The following is an 18545-nucleotide window of genomic DNA, read 5'->3' as shown; positions in this document are numbered from 1 at the left end:
AAAGGAACAAAGATATTCTCTTTCCTTAGAGCTTTTATTTAATCCACCCTTCTGAATCTGAAACAATTGGTGGAGAAACTCTGCATCTATTCTAACAGAAATTACAGGGAAATGAGATTAGCTGAGAAGGGCTGGTTAACCTGACCTCGGAAAAACAAAAATTAAACATTAATATTATAGAATTAATTAACACCTGATGTGTAATTAGCTCCTTATTTTTTTATTTTAATGTCCATCACCTATGACCAGAATCTACAAGTATTTTGTTCACGAAAATGTTTTTAGCACTAAAAATAAGTCAAGTCCATATTAGACACTCAATGTTATTTTCATTCAATAAATGAATAAAGTAATAAACTAATATTGTTTTGGTTGTGAATAAATATATATTTAGGGAAAAGGGAGAGGATTCTCGGTAGTATAAGTAATATGTCTATCAAAATATTAATATTTTAGCACACTTTACCTGAGGCCACAAACATATATAGACATTCTGTTTCTTAGAAAAGTATGTACATAGTTATATTCTCTCTACTCTGGTTTATAACTTCACTCTCCTCCAACAATAGGCTGCTTTTTGGGTCAGATTATTTTTGGAATTCAGTAAAAGTGGAAAGGAGGAGGATATGGTGTAAGAATGGAGGTATTTTGATAACCATCTATATAGTGTTTTCAATATCATGCGTACCATGAAGTTAGTAAGTTTTTCCTTCCTATCCGTAGATACACTAAACTTCCTAAAGGCAGTGATCAGAACTTTCTTAAGAAGATAAGAATAGAATTTCTCCAAATAGAGGGGGAAACACCCAGTTCCATAGTATAATAAATCATCTGGTAAACTTCCTTTTTAAAAAAAGATTTTATTTATTTTTTTTTGAGAGAGAGCGAGCATGAGCCAGGGGCAAGGGGAGGTGTGGAAGGAGAGGGAGAAGCAGGCTTCCCTCTGAGCAGGGAGCTGGATGGGGGATTTGATCCCAGGATCCTGGGATCATGACCTGAGCCAAAGGCAAACGCTTAACCTATTGAGCCATCCAGATGCCCTGGTAAACTTTTAATTTTTTAATAAAAAATAATTACTTGTTTCTTTTAATATAGGTGCGTGGGTTAAAGAGAACATAGCTCATTTAAAATTTTTTTTATACTTTGTAATGAAATGAAAATTTTGTTTCAGCTGTTACTTTGTTGATCTCACAATTTGCCATTTGCCATACATTCTTTTACCTTTTTTTTTCCTTTACAGAATATATTTCTTCTTTTGGAATAGATACATCTCCCTAATCCCCAATCACTCTTTCTTTCTTCTGCTGGATTTCAAGCTTCTGCTTATGTTTCAAGCTTTATCTACTTTTTGAAGTCCTTTCCATCCACTGCACAGTTTACCCCAGCCTTTGGTTAGAGCCCTATTTTAGCCATGATCATGTTTATTATAATTATAATTGTTTCATTTTTCATCATAGTATACTGTAGCTTCATTAAGGCCAAAAGTTCTTTATAATTGTTGACCTTGTAAACCCAACATAACTTCAATAAAAAGTGGCAGTTACTCAACATTTGTTAAATAAATGCATTTTAAAAAATCATGTTATATACCTGTGATCAACCCAGCTTAGAAATGGAACTCCTTTACTGGGGCCTCAAACTTGAGTAGATAAGATTGAATTCTTGTATTTGTTGCTGTACTTATTTCTCAACCATCCAATTCATACATATACAAATGGGGAAAGAGAAAGGGAAGAAAATAATACAGGGATTTGTGGTAGGGAAAAGTGGTTAAAAGTATGAAAGACCCATCATTTTGCGTATTAAATTTATCTCGTTAGGTCATAGCACGAGTAAAGTATATCACAATACCCCTTCCAAATCTTATTCCTTTTTTTGAATTTCTGTTCTTCCTAATTATTAAGTACTCTAGAAGGAAATGTAGGTTTCTGTGTATTGCTTTTTAAGCAAAATGAAGCTGCTTGGTTTATTTTTTTTTCTCCAAAAACTCACTGTTGTCTATTGGTATAGAATTTAAAAAAGAGAGAGGAATTGTTTATCAGGAAAGACAATGTAAAACCCTTTGTGTCCACATATCTCATTCAGAGCCTCACAGGACTCCCATGAGCCCCAAAACACGGGCTGGATGTTTGTGTGCCCTGCTGTTAACCCTAAACTAATACATTTGAGGTAGCCATCCTCTTCCTTCTCTCATTTATTTTCATGACTGAGTGAACTTACTCCCCTTGTCTTTCACAGAAGAAGCTCAAGAAGCTGTAGGCTCACGTATTAATAGAAAAATCAAAACTGATCCAATCTAAGTAGATTTACAGGAATGTATACTCATCATCTAAAAGATTTCTTAATGAAATCATTTTTCTAAGGAAAGGAAGATTCTGTGTACATAAAAATAGAGGATTGGGAGCTAAGCTTTCTTAGCTTAGTCTAGAAATTCTTAACTATTGACTTAAGAAGACTTTAAGTCTAAACAGTAACTTCAGTGTTGTTTTTTTTTTTCCTTAGCTAAAAATGTTTAAAAAGACTCCAGGAAAACATTTTTTAAAGTTATTATTGGATGATAGTACTATGGGGCGGAGTTGGCCTTAGAGAAATGATAGCAGCATTAATAAAAAGTACTTTAAAAAGCGCATGCTGGACTCAAGTCAGTATAGCTCCAGAAGACAGGAGCAGGAAGACAAGATGAATGATGTGAAACTTGCTGTCTTGGGTGGTGAAGGAACAGGCAAATCTGGTGAGTGGTGTTGTTTCCTATGGCATCATGGTTCAGAGAGGAGAAAGAGAAAGAAATATATGGACCTAATAGATAGATACAGCTATATAATTATGCATATTACTTTTCATTAGGAATTTTCATTTTTATGAGTAAATAATACAATTAACTGTGTATTTATAGAATTTATAGACAGTTTGAGAAAGATATGTGTTAATTTATACCTTTTTAAAATTCACAGGTATAATAGTAAATCCCTCCATCACTGTCCCCCTACTTGTCACTCCACCATACATGGCCCTCACATCCACTAGTAGCCAGACAATGGTCTTGAACTGATTCTTCTGCTCTGAGACTAAGGGTGGAGGAAAGTTCATGGAGATCTGTGGATTTTTGAGAAGATTTTTAATTAATTAATTAATTAAAGAGAGAGCATGAGCAGAGGGAGGGGCAGAGGGAGAAGGAAAGAGTTAAGCAGACTCTGCTGTGCGTGGAGCCTGGCTCCAGGCTCGATCCCAGGAGCCCGGGTAATGACCTGAGCTGAAGTCGGATGCTTAACAAACTGAGCCCCCCAGGCATTTCCTGTTGTCCAGTGGCTTGAATTATTTTTTAAATGCAACATTATTAGAGTGAAAAAACTAAGGATGGGCATGGCTTTATAGATGCCTGGGGACTGAGCAACAGGTACCCTGTCTTTGGGAGCCCTGGATTTGTTTTATTTCACTGGATTTCGTTTTTGGTTCCATCATGATGGTCAGGACACCACCAACAGAGCTACCTGAACTTCCTGAGCCATACACCTGGCCAGACCCAGGAGCAGGAACAAGATGAACTGACACTAGAGGTCCTTTTCTGGGTGTCCTGGAGTTTGAAGTCCCAGTATCTTCACAACCAGCCATAAATGCTTGGTCTTGTCTTTGTCACTATTAGCACGCAGCACCTTGGAGCCAGATTTAATCCAATCAAGAATATAAAGAGATGTTATAGTTCTTGAGTCTCAAACTTAATGAGAACTCTGTCTCTCTTACATAAAGTAAGCTGCTTTACCTGTTCGCATTCATAAATTAATTACATAGTGTTTTGAATTGGCAGATCACTTTCTTTCTAGTCTTTTAATCTTTATGGTTGTACAGTGAAAATCTTGCTGACTATTATTTAGACTAGAATTTAATAAAGCTTTAAGGTATGCATTAATGCTTGGTAATTTTTGAGCTGAAAGATAAAACCTTATGTACATAGCTAAGTTGTCTGTGCCCTAAAACAGAAAAAAACCCCTAAGTCCAGCATGTTTGTTTTGCAGCCCTCACAGTAAGGTTTCTTACCAAGCGATTCATTGGAGAATATGCCTCTAATTTTGGTAAGTTACCACTCAAGACTTTTTTTCACCTTTAAAATGTCAGCATTTTAATTAAACCGCAATTAAGATCACTGAAGCATTTTGATAGAATTTTCCATTGTTGCAATTTTATGCAACATATTTATACAGGTTCTGGTTGGAAATGCCAAAATAGGTACTTGAATTGAATGTTCTTATATGATAAAATTCACCCAACTTGATGTTAAGTGAGATGGATTAGAAAGGCTGTTTGTTTCAGGCTAGAACTAGAAGAACATTGAAACTGAGATTCCCCTCCCCCAATATTGTAAAGCATGTGAGTATGAATAATTTTGTAAACTATAAAACAGTTCTGAAATTAAATAAACATCTGTTGAAAGATAAGGACAAATTAATTATAAAAGTACTAGAACTACAAAATAAAGCTTATTTTAATTGTAAAACTGTGTGAAAATAACAGGAAAATTATGCCTTGATTAAAGATCATATCATAATTATCTGGGTGGCTTATCTAAGTTTCAGAGAAATTCAAAACAGGTGCCAGAACACCTTAATATAATCTTAGAAGCATTTTACTAACTCTGCTCTAAATTCATTTTGATCAGAATTAGCATGACATATGGGAAATACCACAGTGGGGCATTAATAAAAGTGAGGAATTTTGCCAGAGTTTGAGTATATTTTTGGCTCAGCAATTAATCAATATAATGATACTAATATCTCACCCGACTTAAGGCATGAGGGAAAAGTGTTTTTGCGTTTTAAACAAGAACAACAGATTTATTAAAAACAAACAAACATGAGAATTGGGAAAAAGGGATGGGACGCCTGGGTGGCTAAGTGCATTAAACCTCTGCCTTCAGCTCAGGTCATGATCTCAGGGTCCTGGGATCGAGCCCCATATGGGGCTCTCTGGTCAGCAGGGAGCCTGCTCCCCACCTAGCCTCCCCCGGCCTGCCTCTCTGCCTACTTGTGATCTCTCTCTCTGTGTCAAATAAAGAAATAAAATCTTTTTAAAAAAAAAAAGTTAGGAAAAAAGAGAATGATTTTGATTTTTTTGTTTAATAATTCCTCGAGTAATAGGAAGTTATCATTGCAAGTGTATTTTTCCATGAGAAATAATTCCCTCCACTAAAAAATATTTTTTAGTGCCTCCATTCATGAGGTAACATTTCTAGAGAATTTAAAAAATAACTTTAAAGTATTGTATTGCTTTCTACATGTATCTAAGATACTATTTCAGTAATAAAACATTGTGAATATGTTAGGGAAAGTGCTTGGAAAATGATTTAAAAAGAAATACATAGAAAGAGAAATTCCTATTGTTTCACTTCTCAGGTCAAAAACCTCAGTCAATGTAACACAAAATAGGGTGTTATATTGAGTGGCTCAGTGGGTTAAAGTCTCTGCCTTCAGCTCAGGTCATGATTTCAGGGTCCTGTCTTCGAGCCCTGCATTGGGCTTTCTGGTCAGCAGGGAGCCTGCTTCCCCCTCTTTCTCTGCCTGCCTCCCTGCCTACTTGTGATTTCTCTCTCTCTGTCAAATAAGTAAATAAAATATTAAAAATATATATATATATCTCACAAAGTAGGAGTCAGGCATGAAAAAATGTTCCAGAAAACAAAACAAAACAAAATATAACATAAATAAAACCACACCTAAAAATAACAGCAGCAACAACAAAATGTCCCATTAATCTTTAATAAGATAAAGGTATGTAAACAAATGAAGTATATACAATTTTGGCTGGTACATTTTCATTAAAAAAAATAAGACTTTGAGACATTTTGAAAAGGTAATCAGATGAGCAAAAGGTTATTCTTGCATAAGGACAAAACAGAAAAAATAACCTCATCTTGTAAGTGAAGACCAGAAGGGAAAAATAATAAAATTCTAAAAAGTTAAGAGTTTGTGACCCCTGCTGGCAGTTTTTAAATTGAGAGTAGATGTTTTTAAATTTCTAGAAGGAACTTTTATGGTTCACAGTCAGTAGTAAACCTATGAAGTTAAAAGGAACTGAAAATGTACTTTAAGGTTTAATTAAACTATAACAGATTTTATTAAATGTAGCCTAGAAGGATTTTAATATTCATCCCTAACCCACTTAAGTTAGTTTCCCAAATGCTTGCTACATCTTTTAAACTATGGGTTACATTGCCAGAGTGGGACACGATTTTTGTCAGTGTACCATTTTGAAGAGAAGTAAGTCTTAAATTAAACCCTGGAGGAAAAGTTACAGAAAGGTAGTCCCTTGTTCATTTAACAAATATTTATTGAGCACCTACCATGTCCCAGTTACTCTTCTAGGTAGAGAAGCTATAGCAGAGAACAAAAAAAAGACAATTATCTAAGCCTCCATAATATTTAGATTCCAGAAGGGAGGGTCAATTTAAAAAATTAAGTTATGTCACATGATAAATGCTATGAAGAAAAAGAAAACAGCATGGGGGACTGGCACTAGTATGGTATGTGGCCATTTAAAATTGGGTAGTTAGGGTAGACTTCTCTGAGAGGGGACACTTGGACAGAGACATAAAGGTGGTGAAAACTGAGCCATGAAGATATCTGTGGGGTTATGTGCAGGCAGGAGGAACAATTATCAAAATTCTGAGGCAGGAAATTTCTGAAAAAGTTGAGGTATAGTATGGAAGATGGTGTAGCTTAGGTGGGAAAAATTCAAGAGAAATAGCCAGAGAAATCGTGGGGGACTAGACAATAAGGGCCATTCTTTGCCATTTTAAAGGCTTTGCTTTATCCAAGAGATATTTGGAGAGAGTTGATCAGACAAGTGATATGATTTGGGTACAAGGTTCCCTTTTGCTCCCATGTTGAGAATAGAGTAAGCATGAGAAGGGAATGAGAGAGGGGTAAAGCAGAGAGATGAAATAGGAGGGGTTTTGTAATAATCTAAACAAAATATAATGATATTCTAACAATAGAGATGATGAGAACAGAAAAATTCATAATAGACTTTAAAGATAGGATAAAAAGGATTTTTTTTAAATTTTTTATTTTTTATAAACATATATTTCTATCCCCAGGGGTACAGGTCTGTGAATCACCAGGTTTACACACTTCACAGCACTCACCAAAGCACATACCCTCCCCAATGTCCATAATCCCACCCCCTTCTCCCAAACCCCCCTCCCCCCAGCAACCCTCAGTTTGTTTTGTGAGATTAAGAGTCACTTATGGTTTGTATCCCTCCCAATCCCATCTTGTTTCATTTATTCTACTCCTACCCACTTAAGACCCCATGTTGCATCACCACTTCCTCATATCAGGGAGATCATATGATAGTTGTCTTTCTCTGCTTGACTTATTTCACTAAGCATGATACGCTCTAGTTCCATCCATGTTGTCGCAAATGGCAAGATTTCATTTCTTTTGATGGCTGCATAGTATTCCATTGTGTATATATACCACATCTTCTTGATCCATTCATCTGTTGATGGACATCTAGGTTCTTTCCATAGTTTGGCTATTGTGGACATTGCTGCTATAAACATTCGGGTGCACGTGCCCCTTTGGATCACTATATTTGTATCTTTAGGGTAAATACCCAATAGTGCAATTGCTGGGTCATAGGGCAGTTCTATTTTCAACATTTTGAGGAACCTCCATGCTGTTGTCCAGGGTGGCTGCACCAGCTTGCATTCCCACCAACAGTGTAGGAGGGTTCCCCTTTCTCCGCATCCTCGCCAGCATCTGTCATTTCCTGACTTGTTGATTTTAGCCATTCTGACTGGTGTGAGGTGATATCTCATTGTGGTTTTGATTTGTATTTCCCTGATGCCGAGTGATATGGAGCACTTTTTCATGTGTCTGTTGGCCATCTGGATGTCTTCTTTGCAGAAATGTCTGTTCATGTCCTCTGTCCATTTCTTGATTGGATTATTTGTTCTTTGGGTGTTGAGTTTGCTAAGTTCTTTATAGATTCTGGACACTAGTCCTTTATCTGATATGTCGTTTGCAAATATCTTCTCCCATTCTGTCAGTTGTCTTTTGATTTTGTTCACTGTTTCCTTTATTGTGCAAAAGCTTTTGATCTTGATGAAATCCCAATAGTTCATTTTTGCCCTTGCTTCCCTTGCCTTTGGTGTTGTTCCTAGGAAGATGTTGCTGCGGCTGAGGTCGAAGAGGTTGCTGCCTGTGTTCTCCTCAAGGATTTTGATGGATTCCTTTCGCACATTGAGGTCCTTCATCCATTTTGAGTCTATTTTTGTGTGTGGTGTAAGGAAATGGTCCAATTTCATTTTAAAAAGGAATTTTTAATAGGATAAATATGGAAAGTAATATAAAGACAGGATCAAGGGTGACTTAAAGCTTTTAACCCGATCAGCTGGAGTTATGGATATGTCATTTAATGAATGGAAAACTGTAGAAGATACAGTCTTTTTAGGGAGATCTGAGATTCATTTTTGAGTGTTTCAGGTTGAGATGTCTGTTTGGTGTTTAAAGGGAGATGTGCAATTGCAGGAGTTGTTTGTATCTGAAGTTCAAGGAAGTGATCTAGGTACCGTATAAATTGGGTTCCTTAGCAAAAATTGTTCTATAGAACTCTGAATGAGATTAGCAAGGGAGTCTAGATAGCAAAGAGATCCATAAACTGGACACATGTTTGGAGAGGGAGAAGATATGTTGGGGAAAAATAAAAAAGATTAATACCGATCAACAAGGAACAAAGAAAAAAAAAACAGGGAGATATGTTGCTTTGAAAACCATGTGAAGGAAACCTTTTAAAGAGGCAGGAGTGATTGACTGTATTAATGCTAGTAGGGCACGTAAGATCAAGATATAGAATTACCCATTGAATCTGAAACCATAACTTTGATAAGAGCAGTTTTAGTTAAGTTATTGGAGCTAAAGCCTGATTGGAATAACTGAAAGAACTTGGGGGAGAGAAATTGGACACAGGGTGGGGGGGCTGAATATGTAACTAAAAGGCCAACAGAGAAATAGGGCAATTGTTGAAGAGATTGGGTGTTCTAAAGGATTGTTGTTAGAAATTCAGCTGTTAATAATGATGTAGTAAAGAAAAATTTATGATGCAGAAGAAAGAGGTAAAATTGGTGGGGTCATATCTTTCAGTAGATCAGAGTAATTGGTAACTAGTGTATAATGAATGCATTGACCTTAGATAGAAACACAGATAACTCATAAGCACAATAGCATGTAGTTGAAAAGATATGGTGGTGAAGTTTATTTGTAAGAAATATATATATATGTACACACACATATGTATATACACATATATATGAACAAATAAAACAAATACATGTATTTGACCACTAACATTTAAAAAAAAAGCCACTGTACTATTCTATTAGAAGATAACCAATCGCATTTGCAAGATTGTGATTCAAATATGAGTTCCTTTTTTTTTTTTTTATTCTGGAGTATTTCCATACTGCAACAAATATATGCATATTTTGCAGAATCTATCTATAGCAAGCATTTGTATTTGGAAGGGAAGCAACTGAATCTAGAAATATACGATCCTTGTTCTCAAGTAAGTAAAACAAAATATGCTTTTATTTTATTTTTTCAATCATGATTTGAAGAAGATTGGAGAAGAGTTAGTGAAAATAAAGTTGCCAATCTTAAAACTGAAATTTATTCTCAATTTTAATTAAAGTTTTAAGAGATTATTTTTAATATTATAAATTCCATTATCTAGCTTCTCTGTAAAGTTTTGACAAAAATTACCATAGTACAAATATCTTTCAAATAGCAATATCAGACTGCATTTATATTTCTAGGATTTCACAATATAGCTATTAGAAGTTAATAGTTTAGGGGCGCTTGGGTGGCTCAGTTGGTCAAGCATCCGCCTTCGGCTCAGGTCATAATCCCATGGTCCTGGGCTTCGGCTGCCTGCTCAGCGGGAGCATCTGCCTTAGGCTCAGGTCCTGGTCCCAGGGTCCTGGAATCTAACCCTACATCAGGTTCCCTGCTCAGCAGGAGGCCTGCTTCTCCCTCTCCCACCCCCTGCTTGTGTACCTTCTCTCGCTGTGTCTCTCTGTCAAATAAATAAAATCTTTAAAAAATATATAAAAAAATAAATAAAACAACTCCAGGACACAGATTCATTTAGTTATGTAAAACATCCCTTTAATGTTCTTAGCTAGACCTTACCGGTTTTTTTTTTTTCCTCTGATTTAAATCTAGTATCAAAAATCAGTAGATAACCCCTTTGCTAATACTGATAGAAAATATTTTCTCGTTTCAAAATGATATTCTAACAATATCAATATTAACGATATTAACAATATTAATTCAAAGGGCACTTATTACAGCTTATCCAACTTTCAAAAAATTTAAGATATTTTCTTAAAGAAAAGTGGCACATGAGATAGATAATAAAACCTTATTGTACTTTCTCTTTATTTTAAGCATTTAGTCACTTTTAATTAAAGAAAGGGTGATAAGGAAGAGAGAACGAAGGAAACTACAGTTTAGAAAATATCATCAGTCTTTGGCTTATTAATGTCTCTTTTAGGTGAAATGGGCTTTCCATTAATTAATTGTCTAAGGTGTAAAATGCAGGTGGACTGTACTACCAGTTTCAATGTGCTTGATTTGTTTTCAGCCACAGAAAGCAAAATTTTCCCTCACAAGTGAGCTGCACTGGGCAGATGGGTTTGTTATTGTGTATGACATCAGTGACAGGTCCTCATTTGCTTTTGCAAAAGCACTGATCTACAGAATTCGGGAGCCACAAACTAGTCATTGTAAAAGGTAAGATATTCTTCATTCCTCTCTCCTTTCTTTTGAGTAAATCATCGTATAGCTATAAGCATCATTAGGAAGAGTTTAATACAGCCTTCCAATTACAAAATTTAACAGCCCTGAACAATTCACCTTCCATTCCACAGGAGTTACACATGTAGTAAAAGGAATAAGATGAGAATACTTTATATCCTGGCTGACATAAACAGTTACTTGCTCTGAGTAAATGGCTATTTTACAAGACAGATTCTATTGTTAACATGACACTCACTTGCAAAACCCTGGGCCTCTGTATACAAGACAGTTCACTTTGCAACCTTTTCTTTTCATTCCCACAGAAATGTTAAGGATACTAAATAAATCCAAATTTATTACATTTGGCATCCAATTCCTAGTCATTGGGTTGTTCAATCTATCAAAGCAAAATAGACTGAAGAGTCAAACCATTATAATTTCTAAGTGTGAGAATACATTTTTCTTTCACCTCCTAAAATAAAGAGCTGATCAATGATTTCCCATTGTAATTGTTTTGACACAAGTAGCTTGAAGAAGACAGAACTGTCTCTTAAACCCTTCTTGTATTAGTAGGTGTAAGTTTAACCATATGAATTTCCCACTTAGCTTTCCTTATTTTTTGTTTTAGCCTTTTGCATTTAAAATATTGATGTTTGTTCAAGATGCTGCTACAATAGATTCTTTGTGCTCTGGATCAGATTTGCCCTGAGAGTCTGAAATGACATTCTAATCTGAGAATCAAGAAACACAGTATTAGTTCTGAAAATGTGTATATGTGTTTTATATCTATTTTAATGCCCCCTGTCAAGAAAACATGGATAATAATTGATCAAGGGTATTTCCTGGAGTCAATCAGCATATATTCTTGTTTATATCTGATTGACCTTAGGAAAACCACTTTAATCTCTAGACATAATTTTTCTGATTATAAAACTGGTAGAAACATGGTAAAGAAAAGGATGTGATTTTACTAACATACTTCACAGCTCTGATTTCCTTTAATAATACAGATTTTTTTGAACTCCATTGTTTTAAACATTAAATACCTCATTTAAGTAGCATGATTTAGATAAGTTATAGTAATAAACTTCTTTTGCTATTCCTCCAAATCAAAAGAATCACTTAAGAATAATCAAAAACATAAAAGTGAAAACACCTATACTTGATACTTTCCAGGCAATTTTATTAATGTACTAAGTATTTTTCAGCATTTCCAGTTCTCAGTCTGTAGATAGACTAGAATAGCAAAATATGTTACGTTTTTTTTTTTGTTAATTGCATCTGATATTTGTGACTCGGTCTTCAAAATATTTCACTTACTCTTTCCCATTAATCCTTTACCATAATTTTCTGAATTACACAGAAAAAGATATTAATACTCTGAAAAGTCTACATACTGTGCTTTTTTTCCCCCTCACCACTCACATCATCATGTGAATGAAGCCAGCTTTGAGCAGAATATAAAGACAGTATCTCTTCAGATAGAGCTGAATACTGCATTTGTCCATACCTCCCCTCAAGTGGATAACTTGGCAGAGTTCCATGGCATTTGAGGACTAGTTGTCTTACTATAGCCTTCAAATGAAATTCTGTTTTAGAAATGTGTCACTATAACCAAGGAGAATACATTGATATTTGCTGAAGACATTATCTTAACAAAGAAATGTATTGCTTAAATAAATAGAAAAATTCTACAAAGTCCTGAGACCATAACATTTTTCTCTAGAGTATGGTATAATGGATATTAACAAAGAACAAACAGCAGTGAGTATTGAGTAGTATTTTCTCTGGGGAAATCATATCTAAATTGTTAAATTACAGTAATTATTCAGCAAAGAGACATTAGTTAGTCCTTCTCTTTCAATTGATAAGGAAATGAAAAATAATACTTGGTAAGCATCTTTTGTTGCCTGTCACCGTGCTAGGTATTTTTACATCCATCATTTAATTTAATCTCTATGAGAATTCTGTGTAATGAGTGTTATTTTACCATTGTTTTACATATAGGAAAATTGAAAGTGGGAAGAGTAACAATCATGCCTTATTAGTAAACAGATCCATAATTCAAGAATAGGTTTATATCAGTGCAGATACTATGCTTTAAGAGTCTTGCCGCTTCTGTGTCACACACTACGTTCTATCTAAAATAATTTTTGCAAGTAAGTGGGGATATGTGTCATTGACATATATAAGACTGTATGGAACACAAACTCATGTGTGCGTGTGCACACACACACACACTCTCTATCTATCTATATGGTGTTTTTTTTTTTTGGTCCGTAATTCATTTTGATATACACTTAATGAGAAAAAAAAGATGCAAAATAATCTTGCCAGAATTGTGTTCTGTATTTCAGAGCTGTGGAATCAGCCGTGCTTTTGGTTGGTAACAAGCAAGATCTCTGTCATGTACGAGAGGTTGGCTGGGAAGAAGGGCAGAAGCTGGCATTGGATAACCGATGCCAGTTCTGTGAATTGTCTGCAGCAGAGCAGTCTCTGGAGGTAGAAACGATGTTTATCAGGATTATCAAGGACATCCTGACAAACTTCAAACTCAAAGAAAAGAGAAGACCCAGTGGATCTAAATCAATGGCTAAATTGATCAATAATGTATTTGGAAAGAGACGGAAATCTGTTTAGCAGATGTGTTATCCTAGGGGATTTATTATATCAGAGAGTTTCAAATATTCACATGATCATGAAATTTATCCTTTGTATGCAGGGTTTTTTTTTTTTTTAAATAATTCTCTTAGAGAAGTGAAATGGCCGAACATAAGCCATAGCTTTGTTTTCAGATACACAGTTTGCCTTTTTGGTTGTTTGTGTCTATATACTCTGCTTCACATGAAACCTTTTTCTCTATGACACAGAATAGCATTCGCTATAACTTATTGATGCATTGCTATCCGATTTGCCTTGCCAAATAAACTCTGCTTAATAATGTTATTAAACTACCATTCCAGAGGCCTCAGTTGACCTTTATTTTATTTATTTCTTTTGAATGAAGTATGTAATTATATTTCATATAGTTAATGTGTTATAGTGCTGAACTTATAAATTTGTAGAAGTTCACAATTTAGTAGAAATGCATGAATTTAAGTTTGAAAATGCCTTTATAAGAATTCAGTGAGTCCTTGATATTGCTTACATCTGGATATTACTTATTACCCATACTACTTATTTTGCCTATAGCTTAGGCCTTGAAGATTTAAATTCCTTGCCTGTAGGTGTAGTCTGTATTTGGTCTGATGATGAAAAATTCTGCCTCTCCTTGTATTCTTTGCTAAGAAGGGTAATTATCATAGAGAAATTAACTTATACAGCTTTTCATATGAAAAAGAGCAGTTGATTTTAGTTCACATAGAGATCCATACATCACAGGGAAAGAAAAAAATAAATGCTGTTTGCTAAATATATAAGCTTGAAGACCTTATTGCCCTGAAAGAAACACCATATTAGACAGACATTTGGGCCTTCTTAGATTTCTTTGAGTACAGTTTCCTTCAGAAATCAACCTTTTACCCCCCCCGCACTTTAGTACCACTGCGGTTAGCCTCGTTCCATTTCAAGTCATGGTCCTAGACCTAACTTCAGCCAAATCACTGATAAATTAAGGTTAGGTCTCCGAGAAGTTAAACTGGGAGCACAAGCAATGGTACATATGTTGGGTAACATGTATTGGCAGGACCCTGGGGGCAAAGGTGAAAGAGAATCTTGAGTAGAGGGTAGTACAGAAGATTCAGCTGCAAAGGGGAGAATCATTGACGTGGTGTTACCATGAGTCATGATTACGCGTTGGAAGAGTGATACCGAGAGCTCATTGGTGCAGCTTTGCTGTTCCTCAGGAGCCTGACCTGGATACACTAGAGTAAAAGTAGTGGAAATAATAAGACACCGTGTGGTAGAATACAGAATAGTTCAGAACATTCATAAAGATAGGGGAATTAGAATTGATATGGTGCAGGTTGACCCAAGAACCTGCCATCTTGCTGTGTTGCTTGGGACCATTCAGAGGCATTTTTATTACTAAGGAAGCGAGGAGGCACAGACAACTTTGAGAAGCTTAACAGTGGCTGTGCTTACAGGTCAGAATTGGCAGTGGGGATGCTGCCATCGAACTGTGCTCCTCCGTATCAGTGCAGGTGATAGAATCCTGGAAGAGTAGAATCAGAGTGCCAGCATTTAACTAGGTTCCTGTTATCCACCCAATCAGCCCCCAAAGAAGTGATGCTATGTCCAGGGTAGAGGCTCCGTTTCTAACACTGGCTCGTTGGAAATTTAGAAGTAATGTGCTCAATCAGCTATATAGAGGCAAAGCCCATATTATAAGCCCAGGCATCTCTTCCATCTGTGGAATGCCACTGTGACCACTACTATCCTGGATCCATTTTGTAAGCACAGGGATGGCCAAGAAAAGAGGCAGGTTGATATCTGCAGGACAGGTCATTCTGTCCACTTGGTTGCAAAGTGAGTTCTCATCGGTGGATGCTCTCTGATGGGCAGTAGCACGATACACAAATATATGTCCATTTTATGCTCTCTCTAGGAGATCCATTCATATAATTTTTCTCTAGTTTTTCTTGTCACTGTCTTCCACTTTTACTTTACACTGATCTCAGACCAACTGGCAAAACCGCTGATGGCTGCATAGAAATCTGTACTATGCGCCACCTTTTCTAACATACAAAGGGTAGATAACCAAGTATACACCTCAAAACTCTGGCAAATGGGACAGTGAATTTCTTGGTAACCTCCCTGTAACGAGGCCCAGTCCTCTTATTGCTTGCACTTATATCTCAAGCTTTGGAAAGCTTTCTATCAATTCGGAACATTCAGATTTGATTGCTATGTCAATGAGAAATAAGCTTTTTTTTTTTTTTTTCAAAGATTTTATTTATTTATTTGACAGAGAGAGACACAGCGAGAACGGGAACACTAGCAGGGGGAGTGGGAGAGGGAGAAGCAGGCTTCCCACTGATCAGGTAGCCCGATGCAGGGCTCGATCCCACGATCCTGGAATCATGACCTAAGTCAAAGTCAGACACTTAATGACTGAGCCACCCAGGTGCCGCAAGAAATAAAGTTTTTACTGTGTAATGTTATTTAGTAAATTCAGTGATACAATATATTTGGTCAATTATTTACAGGGATTTTGTTAATCTTTTATAGCCTCAATATTCAATGGCTTTATGTCAATATATACATATCAGTTTAACCATTAGGCCTTAATGTTTTTGTTTTATTTTTTTTCTCCTTATTCTTTTGGGTAATCTCAGTTTTAGAGATTTGGACTTCATTCTTTAAAATTATTTTCCCGGTTTAAGAAATGTTCTTTTAGGATGATTTTGTGTGAAAAACAACCCATTAATGAATGTTATATGTAAGAACTCTAATGTCAAAATGGCATGAAAATTCTTTAATAGCTTAATCCATGCATATGTGTCTGTGATGAGTCAGATTTCAAAATTCCTCTGTTAAGGATACTAATATTTGTATATATTTTAAAATTTCACTTATTATACCTTGTTTTTTTTGTCAGGATGACTTGGGATGACACATCTTGTTATGAGTCAATGGAACAGAGTAATGCAGACAGACATTCTCACACTCGCACACAGGCACACAAAAGATAACTATGTGAGGTGATGTGCTAATTAACTTGATTGCAGTTTGATTTTGGTATCCATTTTACTATATATATGCATATTAAACTATCATATTACAACTTTACTTCTCAACTTTCCTCAACCTGGAATAAAACAGTTTTACATTGAAAAAATTTACATTTTAAGTGCGGTTTCTGTGAAGCAACTTCAGAAATGCACACTTGGGAGCACCTGCGTGGCTCAGTGGACTAAAGCCTCTGCCTTCAGCTCAGGTCGTGATCCCAGGATACTGGAATCGATCCCCACATCCGGCTCTCTGCTCAGCAGGGAGCCTGCTTCCTCCTCTCTCTCTCTGCCTGCCTCTCTGTCTACTTGTGATCTCTGTCTGTCAAGTAAATAAATAAAAAATCTTAAAAAAAAAAGAAAAGAAATGCACACTTGATTATTTTCCAGAGTGATACTTAAAAGTACTGGATTAATTCCCCCATTTATGCTGTGACAGTTTTAAAACATGTTCACGCATTTTTTGACACTTCTATCAACAGGTTAAGTCCAATTCCCCTCTCCATGATTATGGATCACCCTTGTTGACTCTCTTTTAACAAACATAATAAGGTGGAAGTAATGGGTAGGACTTAGGAGACCAGGTTGGGAAAGGTGCTAGAGCTCCCATCTGTTCCTTTGTCAACTGTTCTCAGCTGTCCCATCTGTGCCTCCCTGGGACTCAGCTTTGGGAGCCACGAGTCAACAACTCTGAATCAGGCTGCCCTACAGGCATCTGACTGGAGATACCCCTGGGATTAGTAACCACACAGCCACCCAGCATATGAGCAAATCTTCAGGTGATTCTAGCCTCTAACCTTGGGTTAGCTGATGCCGAATAGAGCAGAGATGAGTTAGCCCACAGAATTCAGGCCCAACTGCAGATTTGTGAGAATAATTAATATCGTCATTGTTTGGGTTTTGCTAAACCATTGCTTTCAGGTTGTTACACAATAATGGATCATCAGAACAGACAACTTATTAAAACTTTTGGTAATTCAGATCATACAAAAGATTTGGCTTTTTTCTTGGGGAAAAATGGTGAAAATGGATTCTTCCAAACAGCTTCAAAACAGTCCAGAATCCGAAGTTTTCCCACTGTTAGTTTTTTTCTTGGGAATGTAATTCACATGTAAGGCAACTTGCAAAAACTTAAAAAAATAATAAATTACAGTTTTCCAAAGTGAAAAAAAACCACATCTGCTTACAGAGAAACAAATACATCAACATTAGACCATAGAATATTGTAGGTTGAGGATAGCAAGTGTGTCTATAAATCTTGGAGATAGTTAAGCTGTATCACTAGGCTGGGAATTGCCTATGCTGCTTCTAGTAAAAGGATGCTGTCATTCACTTTGGATGAGCTTCAGTGAGATAACACATAATGAGGGGCAACAGCAGAGGAAGGGAATGCCAAAAGGGAGGGGCCTTTAAAATGGTTTTGATTTAATACAAGGCATGCACTATTAATAAAGGGGTTGAATGATACCTGTATGTTTTATAGGTTTATAAATTGGCTGTAGTAAAATATTTTACATCTTAGATCACTAGGTATTGTTTCAGCTTATTATGGGAGATATCTATCTAGAGTTGACTGAATTGTATTAATCTGAACCTAGTTTAATGATGCCTTAACATTTTTATGGGGGAATTTAATGTTTGCAATATCCATGTTCCTTATTTGAAAGCGTGACTTATAGTTTTCTCATCTTCCTTAAATTATGAAATCCTTCAGCTAATAAAGGAAAATGATTATAGTTTGCAAAAAAGGCAAAGTCATTTAATAATCCATATAACTGTCTATTGTAGGACTTTGCATAATAATTGTAATTTAGCTATTAGGGATTCTAAAGGCAGTTATCAGTCATACTCTACAATTCTGGGGGAATCACGCAAAGCCGAAATTATTGAAAGTTTTTTAAATTCCCAAAGAAAAAAAAAAAGACACACCATAAATTGGAAATATACTTTATAATGGCAATATATTATTTCAAATCAAAGAAGAAGGTCATCATAATTTTCAAATGTATACCAAACAGATTGTTTTTCTTTCTTTTGGATAAAGATACAATTTAAGTTTACTTTTACTAATGGAAACCCAAGT

The 18545-nt window shown here is 35.8% G+C and overlaps 1 protein-coding gene across 2 annotated transcripts; it reads left to right on the top strand.

The window, feature by feature from the left end:
- The first annotated feature begins 2636 nt into the window (after positions 1-2636).
- On the top strand, positions 2637-13752 carry RERGL (RERG like). Of its 2 annotated transcripts, XM_059404772.1 has the most exons (5): positions 2637-2731; positions 4011-4067; positions 9485-9558; positions 10639-10787; positions 13151-13752. In XM_059404772.1, exons 1-5 carry the CDS (start codon positions 2680-2682, stop codon positions 13431-13433), a joined length of 615 nt encoding a protein of 204 aa, XP_059260755.1. In that variant the 5' UTR covers positions 2637-2679; the 3' UTR covers positions 13434-13752. The 2 variants fall into 2 exon arrangements, with proteins under 2 accessions (XP_059260755.1, XP_059260756.1); XM_059404773.1 differs by lacking the exon at positions 4011-4067.
- The last annotated feature ends 4793 nt before the right edge of the window (positions 13753-18545 follow it).

This window comes from Mustela nigripes, chromosome 6 (genome assembly GCF_022355385.1).
Source record: "Mustela nigripes isolate SB6536 chromosome 6, MUSNIG.SB6536, whole genome shotgun sequence".
Classification (NCBI taxonomy): domain Eukaryota; kingdom Metazoa; phylum Chordata; class Mammalia; order Carnivora; family Mustelidae; genus Mustela; species Mustela nigripes.
This window is presented reverse-complemented; position numbering and strand designations above follow the sequence as displayed.

Excerpts from the sequence above, each read along its gene's own strand:
- RERGL (XM_059404772.1), top strand. The coding sequence starts at position 2,680 with ATGAATGATGTGAAACTTGCTGTCTTGGGTGGTGAAGGAACAGGCAAA. Across the intron at positions 4,068-9,484 it reads AGAATATGCCTCTAATTTTG|AATCTATCTATAGCAAGCAT; the intron begins GTAAGTTACCAC and ends CATATTTTGCAG. Across the intron at positions 10,788-13,150 it reads CAAACTAGTCATTGTAAAAG|AGCTGTGGAATCAGCCGTGC; the intron begins GTAAGATATTCT and ends TCTGTATTTCAG.